Consider the following 15,282-nt stretch of genomic DNA (forward strand, 5'->3'; position numbering starts at 1 on the left):
GTTGGTTTCGCTTCGAGCGTGCGTGCTTATACAAAATTATTGTCAAAGCTTTCTACAAGTTGGTGTTGTCGCTATTGAACTGGCTAAAACTAATTAGAAAACTAATATTTCATAGAAAATTGATCTAACATTGATAGGTATAAGTAATGTTCTCTAACAATAGACAGTTACTCGTAAACCGTTATAGATTTTAAATTGATTCATTTGGCACACTGACAACTATGATACTATTTTATTTGTTACATTGTAGTAGTACACATTTAGTTTGTAAGCAACCAACTCGCTAAATGTTAAGTCTATTCAAATCTGCTGTAAGTTTTTTTCATTAAATTCGGTGTTCAAAGTAATGGCGTGGAAAATCTTCAGTTCTTTGTGTTGCAAAACTTTAAAAAAGTGCAATGCTGAGCGCTTTGGGTTTTGCCGTAAATAGATTTTTTTGTGCTGATTAAATGGAATATGCCGTTAGCTGCATTATCATTCACCGTATCAAATAAAAGCTTGCGCTATCATTTTTAGCAATACAACTGTCATAAATAAAAAATGCATCAATAACTCTATGGGGTTAATAACAGCTTTGTTTAGGGCTAATTAATGTAACATTTTAACAAAGTTAGGTTAGTTTTTAATAATCATCTATTCATTAGATAACATAAGGATAGAACACTTGTGTGGTGTTACAGAAGGTTCATCATGGTCAACAATTGTTAACCAGATTTGAATCGTGTCAATTTGTCATGTGTGTTTAAGGAGAAATTATGTAATGCATAATTAATTCAAATCTGCACACAACATCAGTGTTGAATCTACTTTGTTAACTTATTCTGTTTTGATTATGTTCAGTTTGTGCACTTTGCTTTGCTTGTCCGATCTAAATTGATAATTACTGGTTCAGGTACTTGTGAAGGTGTAAGGAATACTGATATTTACCGGCAAAAGTTACCTTCTTATTCTATAAATCAAACAATTAAAATACACAACTTATAAAATTTTATACAACAGTATTAATGACAAATGGTTAAAATAGCCAATAAAAGTTACACTTTTACTCGAATGGTCATCCATGTTCGCTTTCTTCGTCCTGTACGGTTATGGGTTTTGACGGTCAAACAAATGATATGACAGTTCATAGATATAGAGGCTCAGCTGATGATGTAAGAAGCTAGTTTATGACCAACACTTCCGGTCCTACCGAAAAACCCGTATCAAATATAGGTACTCGCTGCTTTGCAGTTTTGTTTCGGCTTAGTCTAATCGTCTAGTCGTAATCTGATCATGTGACTCATATGTCCTGCTAAACAGCACGAATATTTTCAGCAGCATTTTTCTACTATCACAGGTAACCAATAGGCTTGTCATGTTTATCAGAGGATGATATGAAAACCTTCAAGCTAACGTTAAAAAATTAAACGAATTTGTACGGTAAGTTTTGAGATATCAGTGCTCAAAGTGACAGCATTAAAATGATGATGAAATAGACGCGTGAAGACAATAAACATGGTTTTATTGAATGTGTAAAGTATACTTGTGAAAATATATTGACGAATGAGGTTGCATGAAAGTGTAAACAGATGCCATCATGTTCAACTACGTCCCATTTGAGCCGTTTTGGAAAGGGATTCTGATCTACAGTGTTTTTGTGATGGCTGCGATGAACTGTTCGTGTTTGCGCTTTTAAGAGCTTGTAATCACATTTTCGCATCTTTGTCACCCACAACACAGCAAAGTAAGACATGGTGAATCTTTTGGTACCAAATAACTGTAATGTGAATTTTGTTGCAAGTCAACCTTAAACCAATTAGAATATATGTGCAGGTTGATTCAAGTTGAAAATTTGCAAGGCTTGCTACTGAATGCCTCTTATGTTTATGCTACTGGTAGTATCTATGAAGTGCTGTTTATTTTAACTAAGCGCAAAATATGTCATGAGTTGATACTACCAATAGGTATAGAATAATAGTTCTATCATCTTAGAAAGGTAGAGGGCTGGAAGTATGTATCAAGTCTAAATAGTGTATGATGGCTTTGGGCAAGATAATATAAGTTTGCATATATCTCTGGTCTAGTAAAAGCCATGATAATCGCACAGATCAAAAGAAAAATGTTCAAAAATTGAGTTCCAACATTCTAATAACAAGAATACCGCAGGGGCAGTGCATAAGTATATGTATATTAAGGGCCAAGTGCAAAAAGAGCCTGTCACATTTTTAAATAGTTTGAGCGACAAAAGGTAAACACAATTTAAAACATGGCTAAGTCAATTTTTGTGAAACTGCAATGTTTTCGAAAAACACTGATATTGATATCGCATGTTCGAAATTACTCAGTATGTTAAGAGACATTTTATGTTGTTAAAAACAGGTATGTTAAGTCAAGGTCATGTATGAGTCAAGGTTTGTCTGTACTCTGTTGTTTTTGGCTGTATTCTATTTTTGGCTCTATTCTGTTGTTTTTGTCTTTTGCAGCATCTAAATAAAACTTGAATAGGTATGTGTAAGGTGTATGTGCATGTAGTTTTTAAGAAGTATAGCATGGAAGCTTGGTTGGCATTTGAAAATGGAACAATTTTATTTCAAAATTGTGTAAGTCTGAATTCTAACTACAAAAATATGAGAAAGTTATATTGGGCAAAAGTCATTTGATTTAATATTTTTTAGCCCTGTGTATTAGAATCAAAGATATATTAGCCCTGTTACACAGTATGCTAATATCTGCTAAAGTGACAATCGCTTAAATACCTTTAAATCGCTTAAATACTAATGATTACATCAACTATAATTTCAATTTATGATATTTACAGTTGATTTTAAAACCGCTTGTGTGTGTTTGTTACTTTGAGTGTAATTGTGCTAGTAACCTAAAACTCAAGTGTTATGACTGTGAAAATGATACACAACTGGTTGTATTACTAATTCTTGAATGCCATAACACTTGTGTAGCTTTCTGCTGACTAACCCTTTGTCATCTTTGGTGCTTGTTTAAACTAGCTGCAGAAAGCTCCACTGGAAAAAGAGGGCAAAATATAGGCGACATTCACTCCGGCCCGCCGTAAAAGGGCTAAATTTAGTTTCTCAACATTCTGACGAACAATTTGAAAAATACACTGCCAGCCTCTATTTAAACATTACCTTCACTTGACCGCCACTATAGAGGACGAAGTTGAAAAATAGAGCGCCATGGCATTAAGTTAGAGGTTTTACAATATTCAATGCTTCATGACAAGCCTTTTCCTTCAGTACTAGATGAATGCCCGGAAATGCATAATGAAATAAACCCAATGAATTTTAGTAACTTAAGCTAGTCTAAATCTTTACTATAATAAGATCCATGTCTGTCCCTCTGAAGCCAGATTGGGCTTATAAGTGTGCTTATAATCGTTACGTGTCATGATCTCTGACACAATCATGATCTTCAAGGGTGTTAATAGTAACCAGTAGTGTTTTCACCGGGCCTGTATAAGTATGTGCACAATTATTATATAGCATAATAAGGACAGCATTGTAGATAGCTTGCCTGTCTGCAGAACTGATAGCTCCGAGGTCAATTCCAATGCGAGGTGGATTTTTGTTCCTAGATATTAATCGCTTTAGCAGGACACACGAACGACAGACAAACAAACACTGAGATTTATATATGTACTAGCTGTACTGCCCGGATAATAAAAAAGTCTTTGGACAGAAAACTGATCTGTATCTAACATATAACAACATTTGCCATTCTAACTTTCAAACTACATATCAAGAGAACTACATATCATATCATGTGTGTTGTGTAGTTGAAATAAACTAAGAGGAAAATAAAAACAACTGTAAAGGATTTCAAACTTTGTCAAACACCTGTAACTTTTAAACTTCTTATCATGAAGAAAATGTTTTGTGCAGGTCAAATAAATTGGAAAAAATAAAACGACTATAAAAATGTTTAAATGTAAATGTTAAATAATTAGCAATTAATAGCCAAATTAAGTCTGTTTTTTCTACGATTACAATAAAAGATGATTTGGTAATGATACAATTAGTACGAACTGAGAAAACAAAATAAAAATCCTGAATATGTTGAATTAATAATAACAATTCTTGCAGAGAAGTGTGTTTATAGAAAAGGTTACTGTTCCACCAAAAAGCTCTTCATCAAAACTCTTAATACAACGATACTGGTACCTCTCAATACTGGTGCAAATGTAAAAATGAGATATTGTACTGTTTTTGTCTGACCGAACATAGAGAGAATGTCGAGGCTCTTCCTACGGAGATAATACAATTGTCCGCATGAAAAGAATTGACCTTGACCGCGGTTATAGCAATTGAACCTTACGAAAAACCGAAAATAGAAATTCAAGAAAACACGAAAAAACGTCGTGTTTCATAGAATTTCAAATAATACGCCATTTAGCGTGTGCATACGGTATATGATAGTTTCTTTGACCAATATGCCTTGCATAGCTCAGTGGTAGATAGCGCCGATTTAAAACTCGAGGTCGCAATATACGTGATTTCGAATCCATCAAAATGCAGAGTTTTCATTTCCAAGATTGTAATATCTATAACTGGACATATCGAAGAACAGTAAGATGACAAACTTTGAGAAATAAATATAGATACATAAGGATTAGGTGGCTTTTACAAACCTTCTGTGCATGTTATGTCACACTCATTCTGGTTTACTCCCGCTAGATCCTTTCTATTGGCAATCTTTACTAATAGTAGCCTTCTGTGAGCAACAAAGGTCGTTGATTTCTCATAAGGACTGCTTTTCCGTTTGTTCAACTCATATCAAGTATACAAGCTTAAGCATGGCTATTCACTAAAGGTCACGAGTTAAGCTCACCTACAGATTTCAGAGTTTAAACTTGGCATGCTGGGAAAATAATCTTATGTATTTTCAAGTTAAAATTACAGTTCGTGCGTAGATGCTGAGACTTGGCGATTTATATCATGAATTCATTGGTCTTTTTAGTGGGTTCACTAGTTTGCTAGCGGTTGGTATACATCGAGCCTTTCTGATTTTTTTCATTTTACATAAACGTTCAAATTATTTACAAAAATTATAACCATTTATTATATTTCATGCTAGGTTACCTTGCTACACCTAGCTTTACTAGATTATTCTGATTATAACTTTATACTGTTACCATAATATTAGCTGATCTAGTTTATTTTTCATGGTGTATTAGAGGCTTATTTTATAAATTATTCAGACTTCATGGGGAGGAATTCTCTCTTTTTTTCTTGCAGTTGGTTGTTTCGACGATGACTGTCTTATGGTTTAGGGGAGGAATTATCGATGTTTTATAGCATTACTTTAGGCTATTTTGTTTATCGCTTATTGTATTCTATAGAATTATCTTGTTGATCAACTCAATATACTACGTAGAACTATTTACTTATTTGATAAAATACTACGTATTTAATCAATTCCTTATATTAGAGTTATCCTCCTAACCCCTCATAGTAAATCATAGAATTTTATCATTGATAGCTCATAGTATTCCGTAGAATTATTTTATGGATAACATATGATGTTACATGAAGCCATCTTACTAATACCTTAAAGAATATCTAATGAGTTATCCTACTAACCATCCTAGTAATACATAGAGTTACTTCGCTGATAACTCTATGATAATTTGTTGATGTTTTATAGTGAGCTCATATACTGAGTCTTGCTAAATACACGTATAGTTAGTTTACTAATACGCATAATGTACAGAAGATTTCTCATGCACTTTCTTATTGCAGTTACACTGGTCCAACTTTAGTATGTCAAATTACCACAAACCGCGCACCTTCAGAAGTCTTCTAGGCTGCTGTATCTGCAAGGCGAAGTCATCAACCTCACGGTTTACCGACAGCGATAAATATAAACTAAATTTCAGAAAGTGCTTCAGAGTGTATGACGGTTGGTACAGTTCTCCATTACTTTGAGTTTTAGTGTTTCAAAATTTTGTATATTAAAAACCTTTTGAATTATTTTGTACTACCTACATTTTTGTTTAGACCAGTGGATATTCTTCCCCTGTCAGATATGTTAACTTATTAAATCGAATAGCTGGACTTCTTCAAACATTATGGTAACGGTGCATCTTAGGTCGGTACCATGGGTGTACAATGCATGCGCAACGGACATACAAGGCACATGCAACACACAAATACTGTTGATACAACGCGCATACACTATCATCGCAACGCACATACAACGTTCAATAGAAAATAAATAGAATACTTTGTGTAATGTTTTAAACTTGTTTTATTAACAGACTATAAATAGAATATTGAATAATATAAAATTATTACTACTATTATTATTTTTACACATTAATATTATTAATAATATTAATGTGTTAACAGTGTCACGTTGTGGCGCATGCGTTTTTAATTACTTGTGTCGGCATTGTATCCACAATGTTTTTGTGTTGCAAGTGCCTTGTACGTCCGTTGCGCATGCGTTGTATGCACGTTGTCCTGACGTAAGATGCACCGTTACCAACATTACTGATATGTTTCAATTATCAAGTGCAAATATCCATGGCGGGATAACTCGATTTGGTATTTACTCAAAGATGCACTCAACAATTGGATTGCTAATTGTTTTAATCTACTTTCAGTGAAATAAGATGCATATCTACACTTAGTAATTTCAGGTTTTCCTGTATAAATTTTTTTGTTGCGTTTATGACACCACACCGCAATACCTTTTTATTTATATAGTAAAATATTTACACATATAACATGCTTTACACATAGTTTGTGTAAACATGGTTTGTGTAAATCATTTTTTTTATAAAAATGATTATGAACTGCCCAAAAAAAGTATATCTATATATATTCCCAGACCGCACAGGAGACATCTGTAATGCTTGTGTCTTACTGATCAAAAGATGGAAAAAGCTCCCTCGTGGATCTAAGAAGAGCTGGAGTCACGTGAGTCGTTCTCTCTCTAATACTTATAATTATGTTAGTAATTGGTTTAGTGCCACAACCATGTGAAGCTTATGAGCTGCTGAACTCTATTAGGTGGTGGATGCTCGAGCGGTTCCTGGAACGAGTCACAAGAATGCCACAGCCCTGGTTCGGCAGCGAAGCAAGACGCATGCAAACAAGGAAGATCCTGATCTGAAGATAAGGAAGATTATTAAATCAAGAGCAACGTCTGCTGCTAGCTTCAGCCAATCAAAGACCTCTTCTAGTAGTATGTTACACTAAGGCCCTATCTTTGTGTTTTGTGGGAACTTTTGATAACTAGTTTAGAATATAGGATTGGTTCTTAACTATCATACAATTCTATAACCTAGTTTTTAGAATTGCAGATTTTATTTTACATTCTTACTCCAAACCCAAAACGAAATAAACTCGTTGGTCTGAGGTGAATGAAACTAGGGTAGATGACCATAACAAGAGGATAACTCCAACATATGATCATATACATATGGAAGGGCAACTGTCAAGTAAAGTTACAATTACATTGATTATTAAAATTACAATTGAGTGGAGCTGGTTTAATTAATATCAAATACTTCAGTCAAACCGTACCAACCGATGTAAAAGATCCGGCATGATAATGGCATATTCAAGGGGTGTGAGCTGAATATTGGGAAAACCACAATGAAGAATGCGAGTTGTTTCTATTTTCGGGTGAAATAATATATAAACTGTAACTATCTATTGTCAAGCGCTGTCAGGTAGTAAGAAGCTAAGACTTGTTAGTTTATACCAAGTTAAACTAACTATGCGATGATGTTGCAGGAGAGAGCCGTACAAGTCATCCAGGTGCTTGTGAGAGTCCTACAATAACTGAAACATCTGAAGACGTGACGGATAACGACTCCCAGGCTGTCAGCTCTTTTTTAGATCTGGCCTATTGGAAACGGTAACACCGATCAGCGTTTTAGGATTGAATGTTACTTGCATGTTGTACCTGGAGAGAGACTAAATGTTACTTGAATGTTGTACCTGGAGAGAGACTAAATGTTACTTGCATGTTGTCCCTGGAGAGAGACTAAATGTTACTTGTATGTTGTACCCGGAGAGAGACTAAATGTTACCTGCATGTTGTACCTGGAGAGAGACTAAATGTTACTTGTATGTTGTACCTGGAGAGACTAAATGTTACTTGCATGTTATACCTGGAGAGAGACTAAATGTTACTTGTATGTTGTCCCGGAGAGAGACTAAATGTTACTTGCATGTTGTACTTGGAGAGAGACTAAATGTTACCTGCATGTTGTACTTGAAGAAAGACTAAATGTTACTTGCATGTTGTCCCTGGAGAGAGACCAAATGTTACTTGCATGTTGTACCTGGAGAGAGACTAAATGTTACTTGTATGTTGTACCCGGAGAGAGACTAAATGTTACCTGCATGTTGTACCTGGAGAGAGACTAAATGTTACTTGTATGTTGTACCTGGAGAGACTAAATGTTACTTGCATGTTATACCTGGAGAGAGACTAAATGTTACTTGCATGTTGTCCCGGAGAGAGACTAAATGTTACTTGCATGTTGTACTTGGAGAGAGACTAAATGTTACCTGCATGTTGTACTTGGAGAAAGACTAAATTTTACTTGCATGTTGTCCCTGGAGAGAGACCAAATGTTACTTGCATGTTGTACCTGGAGAGAGGCTAAATGTTACTTGTATGTTGTACTCGGAGAGAGACTAAATGTTACCTGCATGTTGTACCTGGAGAGAGACTAAATGTTACTTGCATGTTGTACCTGGAAAGAGGCTAAATGTTACTTGTATGTTGTACTCGGAGAGAGACTAAATGTTACTTGCATGTTGTACTTGGAGAGAGACTAAATGTTACCTGCATGTTGTACCTGGAGAGAGACTGAATGTTACTTGCATGTTGTACCTGGAGAGACTAAATGTTACTTGCATGTTGTACCTGGAGAGAGACTAAATGTTACTTGCATGTTGTCCCTGGAGAGAGTCTAAATGTTACTTGCATGTTGTCCCTGGAGAGACTAAATGTTACTTGAATATTGTACCTTTGGAGAGACTAAATGTTACTTGAATGTTGTACCTGGAGAGACCAAATGTTACTTGCATGTTGTACCTGGAGAGAGACTAAATGTTACCTGCATGTTGTACCTGGAGAGAGACTGAATGTTACTTGCATGTTGTACCTGGAGAGACTAAATGTTACTTGCATGTTGTACCTGGAGAGAGACTAAATGTTACTTGCATGTTGTCCCTGGAGAGAGTCTAAATGTTACTTGTATGTTGTACTCGGAGAGAGACTAAATGTTACTTGCATGTTGTACTTGGAGAGAGACTAAATGTTACCTGCATGTTGTACCTGGAGAGAGACTGAATGTTACTTGCATGTTGTTCCTGGAGAGAGACTAAATGTTACTTGTCTGTTGTACCCGGAGAGAGACTAAATGTTACTTGTCTGTTGTACCCGGAGAGAGACTAAATGTTACTTGTATGTTGTACCTAGAGAGACTAAATGTTACTTGCATGTTGTACCTGGAGAGAGACTAAATGTTACTTGCATGTTGTCCCTGGAGAGAGACTAAATGTTACATGCATGTTGTACTTGGAGAGAGACTAAATGTTACCTGCATGTTGTACCTGGAGAGAGACTAAATGTTACTTGCATGTTGTACCTGGAGAGAGACTAAATGTTACTTGCATGTTGTACCTGGAGAGAGACTAAATGTTACTTTAGTACCTGTTGTACCTGGAGAGAGACTAATTGTTACTTGCATGTTGTCCCTGGAGAGAGACTAAATTTTACTTGTATGTTGTACCCGGAGAGAGACTAACTGTTACTTGCATGTTGTACCTGGAGAGAGACTAAATGTTACTTGCATGTTGTCCCTAGAGAGAGTCTAAATGTTACTTGCATGTTGTCCCTGGAGAGACTAAATGTTACTTGAATATTGTACCTTTGGAGAGACTAAATGTTACTTGAATGTTGTACCTGGAGAGACCCTAAATGTTACTTGCATGTTGTCCCTGGAGAGAGACTAAATGTTACTTGTATGTTGTACCCGGAGAGAGACTAACTGTTACTTGCATGTTGTCCCTAGAGAGAGTCTGAATGTTACTTGAATGTTGTCCCTGGAGAGACTAAATGTTACTTGAATACTGTACCTTTGGAGAGACTAAATGTTACTTGAATGTTGTACCTGGAGAGACCCTAAATGTTACTTGCTTGTTGTACCCGGAGAGAGACTAAATACTTTTAAAAAACCTTTAGTCAGAACCCTATCGCATGTATATCTACTGTCCAACACCTTTTAAAATTGCTTAACTCAATCTAGTATTTCACTACTTGTGTGAACCTTCTCGTCTCTGTGTTATTATGCAATATTTATTTTGCATTGTATTTTATATTTATTCAAACGCCGCCACTCCTTCGAATGGCGCCACTCCTTCGAACGGCGCCACTTCTTCGAACACACCGTTTCATTCAAACCTCCTAAAACTATGTTTTAATTCTCTCGAAAAATTTAGAAATTGAACTTATATTAAGCGTTGTACATTTACACCTAAATAGATTTTACAAGTAATAAAGGTGTTCAGTGACTTATATTTTACCTCAACCTGCCAAAAGTCAGGACCTGCCAAAAGTCAGGACCTGCCAAAAGTCAGGACCTGCCAAAAGTCAGGACCTGCCAAAAGTCAGGACCTGCGTTTACCTACCGAAACATTATCCTCTTTACAGTTTGCCGAACCGATCTAAATTCAGCAGTTACGGGTCTCAGAGAAAACAATCTAACAAGTTCAATGACTGCTTGTAACTTACCTAATGTCAAACAACCTTGGCCATTAAGTCAAGGGTGTTTGACCTTAGGTCAACATGTGCCTAAGCTTTTTAAAACCCTTTTGAACCCTTTCAAAGGTTAAGCTTGCTGTCACTTAATGTGTAGATCACAGTCGACAAATACAGCTGCCTCAGCTCGGCTATACTCGATAAGTTAGTCTTCGATCTCTTCCATACATACACCTCAGCTTCCATTAACTTTTGACTACATTCTATTTGAACAGCTTTCACCTTTACCTCACTACCATCAGCTGCCACTAAAGCATTCAATTACCTTTCTAATCTTTCGACTGTATTTTGTGGTTTGTCTCAAAACTTCAATCCCAGCATCAAACATGAACTCAGCATTCTTAATTACTCGCAAACCGTACACCATTTTACAGTCTAGTCATTTATCTTCACCATATTTGCTCGTGAATCTCACGTTTTTTATTTTTAGTGCTGTACTCACTGTTCTTACACCCTGTGCACTCAACAAATGCATTCTCAACCACTGCATAGTCGCTGCACCTCTCAATACTGTCCCTTCAATGTTCCTTACTGCGCTAATTCTTTCTTTCATCATTATAGTTGCCCCCCATTATTGTATTATTTTTCTATCCATACTATTGTATTATTGTTCTATCCATATTACTGTATTATTCTTTTATTCAAATTATTGTATTGTTCTTTTATCCATATTATTATCTCCTGCTCTATAGAACCACCTTTGATTCTTGTCAGTTGTCCCACTCATGTATCTATCAGTGCTGTTATTATTCGTTCTACAGAACTTTTCGCTGCTGCTTTCTCAACTACTGTATCTCTCATAACCGCTGTAGTGGCTGCTGCCTTGCCTAACGCTACCATTTCCTTTGCTCTGACTGTGCCTATTCCAATTTTTTTTCATGGTTTTCACTATAATTCAAATTTTGGTAGTTATCCAGCAATCATGAGATACATGGCCTTGTTTGCAACAAAAAACACATATAATGATAAAAAACTTCCAATGTCTGCAACTTCAGTACATCTGTGAACGCTCTCCTTATTATCGCTTTCTCCACTTCTTTGCCAGTTCACAAGCATTTATTTGGTCAATATCATCTGTAAATTTTATTCTGTCATCTCCTGGACTACCTGATGAAGAATGCTGGTTTCTTTCACTATCCCTCCTGGACTACCTGATGAAGAATGCTGGTTTCTTTCACTATCCCTCCTGGACTACCTGATGAAGAATGCTGGTTTCTTTCATGATCCCTCCTGGACTACCTGATGAAGAATGCTGGTTTCTTTCACTATCCCTCCTGGACTACCTGATGAAGAATGCTGGTTTCTTTCACTATCCCTCCTGGACTACCTGATGAAGAATGCTGGTTTCTTTCACTATCCCTCCTGGACTACCTGATGAAGAATGCTGGTTTCTTTCACTATCTCTCCTGGACTACCTGATGAAGAATGCTGGTTTCTTTCACTATCCCTCCTGGACTACTTGATGAAGAATGCTGGTTTCTTTCACTATCCCTCCTGGACTACCTGATGAAGAATGCTGGTTTCTTTTGCCATCCCTCCTGGACTATTACACATGACTTTTTTCTGGCACCCAAGATAGCCACTGTTTTAATCATTCTTTTGGCTGCATCTTCGTTGCTTCCGGTGCTTGAAATTCTTTTTGAACTGATAGCCCTGTCACAGGCCTGCACACTTTCAGTTAGGATGTTATATGCCAAATTTGCACATTTTGTCAACTCTTCTCTTACTTCTCTATCTTTCTAGCAATTGGCAGCCGCAACTAAACCAAACCTACCTCTATTACTCTTGGTCAGCATATTTACTCAAGCTTTCAACCCTTCTTAATCATTATTGCTTTCAACAACACTGGCCTAGGAGTATATAATTTATGCTCTTTTTAAAACATGCCTTCTCTCCCATAGATACAATAAATAATAATACGGTTTATTATATCTACATGTATGTTCACTCCTATAATTTGCCCGCAAAGCATCTACAGCATCAATTGCCATCGCTATTCTCTATTGCATCTCAGTGAAGCAATAGCGATGGCAACTAGTAGGTGACCAGCTGCCATCACCACTCGCTATTGCATCTCAGTGAAGCAATAGCAATGGCAACTGGTAGGTGACCAGCTGCCATTGCCACTCGCTATTGCATCGCGGTGAAGCAATAGCGATGGCAATTGGTAGGTGATCAGCTGCCATCGTCACCCGCTGTTGCATCTCAGTGAAGCTATAGCGATGGCAACTGGTAGGTGACCAGCTGCCATCGCCACTCGCTATTGCATCTTAGTGAAGTAATAGCGATGGCAACTGGTAGGTGACCAGCTGCCATCGCTATTCGCTGTTCCTTCGCTGGCACCAATTCTTCACAAGCTCTTCCTTTGTTAATTTTCTTTTCATGTCCATAAAATTAAATTTAATGTGAAAAAACCTACCATCTTTGCAACTGCACCAATGCATCTGCACTTTCTCCACTCCTGCACCTCACTTGCACCTCATCTACACTTCATGTCTGTCACCTGCCCATCATCTCACTTACATCTTACTTTCATCTTACTTACATCTTACTTCCATTAATTCTTACTTTTGAAACTATCAGTAGTTTAAAGATTGGCGATTTACCATTACGCATAAAATTGAGGTTTCATCAACTAGATATTATTATACGATTGAATGCTAGTTACTTGCATGTTGAGTGTTTTATCCACACTTGCGTATTGACCCTATAGTAATACCTATGATGACCACAACTTCCCTAGCTCTCACCAAATGTCAGTGATATTAACCCTATACTAATACCTACGTTGACCACAACTTTCCTGGCTCTCACCAAATGTAGTTGATATTAACCCTATATCAATACCTACGTTGACCACAACTTCCCTAGCTCTCACCAAATGTCATTGACCCGAACATCAATACTGCGTAAACTGCAGCGACCTCGATAATACAGTATTAAGCTATCCACACTCCGTCACTCCATACTTCAGTGTTGGTCTGTATCAGCTATCTCCCCTTTTAAGATTATCACCCTACAGCTAATATCTTTAATGTTCCTACAGGACCAAAGTTTGTTGCGGAGTAGTGTTCATTGGTCAGAACAATGACCTAGCTATTGATGTAAACCTGTACAGGCCTTGTTCTCTGCACGGAAAGAAGATGCCTCCTATGCCTCTATGTCGAGCGAATAGCAACAGTAGCGCAGTTAGCTCAGCTTCAAACTCAGTTGGAGCAGAAAGCATCTCATAAAGCTAGTCTCGCTGAATTACCTTGCCCTACAGTATGAGACAAGAGTCCCATAAAGGTCTGATGAAGTTGTGCACTTTATGATCATTATGGAATTATAGTCATCAGATTTATTCATCGAGAATTTAATTTTGCTCACCAATGATATCATTGAAGATGACAAAATACAAATTATTAATTTATTTAAATTATTTTTAAGGTAGTTTATAGGTTTTTAGTTTGATATATTTTGAGATCTCCATTTGGCAATATGTATTTATTTTTTTTAAATGCATAGTAAGAGCTATATGCAGTCTGGCTTTCAGCATTGACAGCCATCTTTTACTCGCTGACCTCAACTTAACAATCTTCATGCATTTCACTTCTTGATTTTTATTTTGAAATGTAAGGGTGCTACATTATGCACTGGCAAAGTTTGTTTAGCCATTGAACCAAAGCCACTTACCGACATGCTTAGCAAAAGTATGTCCTTTGATATTGGATTGCATCATATTTAATATCACGATCCATAGACTTATACCTATGTGTATTTGTTGCTATAGGTTTTAATGCAACAACATTCTTTTATGGGAATTATTCAGTCAGTACTGGTGAGAAAAAATTTTTTATAAAAAGTGTGCAAGTCCTAACATTAATATTTTTATGCCTCGTCTGTCTAACACTAGTGTATGAACATGTATTGTTTATTCTGATCTACTTGTGCTGGCTTATTATCTACAAGGGTGAGACAGACCTTGCTCATGTGCCTGTTTTACAGACAAATTTAAGATCTCAGCAATTCCCTTCATATTATAACATAGTATTAAAGTCGAATTTGGAAAAATTAAAATTTAACATATTTTAGATAAAAAATGTTTATATTTTTTTGCCAAGTGTTAAAAACATTTAAAACGTTCAAGCGCAATTATCAGTTTTCAATACCTAATTATATTAATTCATATACAAAGCTGATTTTTCTAGTTCCCCAGTTAAACTAGTCTATTGGCACAAAATATGCTCATGAGCAAGGTCCTTTTTGTCCCTTGAGTATTATTTCCTGTTGTTAGACATATTTTATTTGAGACTTCACTCAAAAGATTAACCTGAGATTCTGTATAGCCTATAAAATATATTATTAAAGAAATGTAGCTATAAAATGATATCTAATTTACTTCTCAGCTTGGATCTGTTAGAGAGGCTAAGATTGAGCTTCATTGAACCCAGGCATGGCCTTAGAGTTATCAGCTCTTCTTCATGAGCTTTAACATCTTATGGACAACATTTGCTTTAA

At 36.3% G+C, this 15,282-nt stretch overlaps 2 protein-coding genes across 2 annotated transcripts; both read left to right on the plus strand.

Annotated features, from left to right (window-relative positions):
- Window positions 1–12: 12 nt before the first annotated feature.
- LOC137404124 (SIN3-HDAC complex-associated factor-like) lies at window positions 13–15,142 on the plus strand. The gene is made up of 6 exons (XM_068090278.1): window positions 13–58; window positions 5,736–5,895; window positions 6,829–6,917; window positions 7,011–7,185; window positions 7,740–7,863; window positions 13,829–15,142. The coding sequence occupies exons 2-6, from the start codon at window positions 5,757–5,759 to the stop codon at window positions 14,013–14,015; spliced, it is 714 nt and encodes a 237-aa protein (XP_067946379.1). The 5' UTR covers window positions 13–58; window positions 5,736–5,756; the 3' UTR covers window positions 14,016–15,142.
- On the plus strand, window positions 9,035–10,047 carry LOC137404114 (uncharacterized). Its single transcript, XM_068090268.1, has 3 exons — window positions 9,035–9,120; window positions 9,570–9,641; window positions 9,957–10,047. Exons 1-3 carry the CDS (start codon window positions 9,035–9,037, stop codon window positions 10,045–10,047), a joined length of 249 nt encoding a protein of 82 aa, XP_067946369.1.
- Window positions 15,143–15,282: the final 140 nt, after the last annotated feature.

The sequence above is a fragment of the Watersipora subatra genome, chromosome 9 (genome assembly GCF_963576615.1).
Source record: "Watersipora subatra chromosome 9, tzWatSuba1.1, whole genome shotgun sequence".
Classification (NCBI taxonomy): Eukaryota; Metazoa; Bryozoa; class Gymnolaemata; order Cheilostomatida; family Watersiporidae; genus Watersipora; species Watersipora subatra.

Coding starts and splice junctions, on each gene's coding strand:
- LOC137404124 (XM_068090278.1), top strand. CDS start 5,757: ATGTCAAATTACCACAAACCGCGCACCTTCAGAAGTCTTCTAGGCTGC. Junction 7,186..7,739: donor ATCAAAGACCTCTTCTAGTA/GTATGTTACACT, acceptor ATGATGTTGCAG/GAGAGAGCCGTACAAGTCAT. Junction 7,864..13,828: donor GATCTGGCCTATTGGAAACG/GTAACACCGATC, acceptor ATGTTCCTACAG/GACCAAAGTTTGTTGCGGAG.
- LOC137404114 (XM_068090268.1), top strand. CDS start 9,035: ATGTTACTTGCATGTTGTACCTGGAGAGAGACTAAATGTTACCTGCAT. Junction 9,121..9,569: donor CTGAATGTTACTTGCATGTT/GTACCTGGAGAG, acceptor GTTACCTGCATG/TTGTACCTGGAGAGAGACTA. Junction 9,642..9,956: donor CTAAATGTTACTTGCATGTT/GTACCTGGAGAG, acceptor GTTACTTGCATG/TTGTCCCTGGAGAGAGACTA.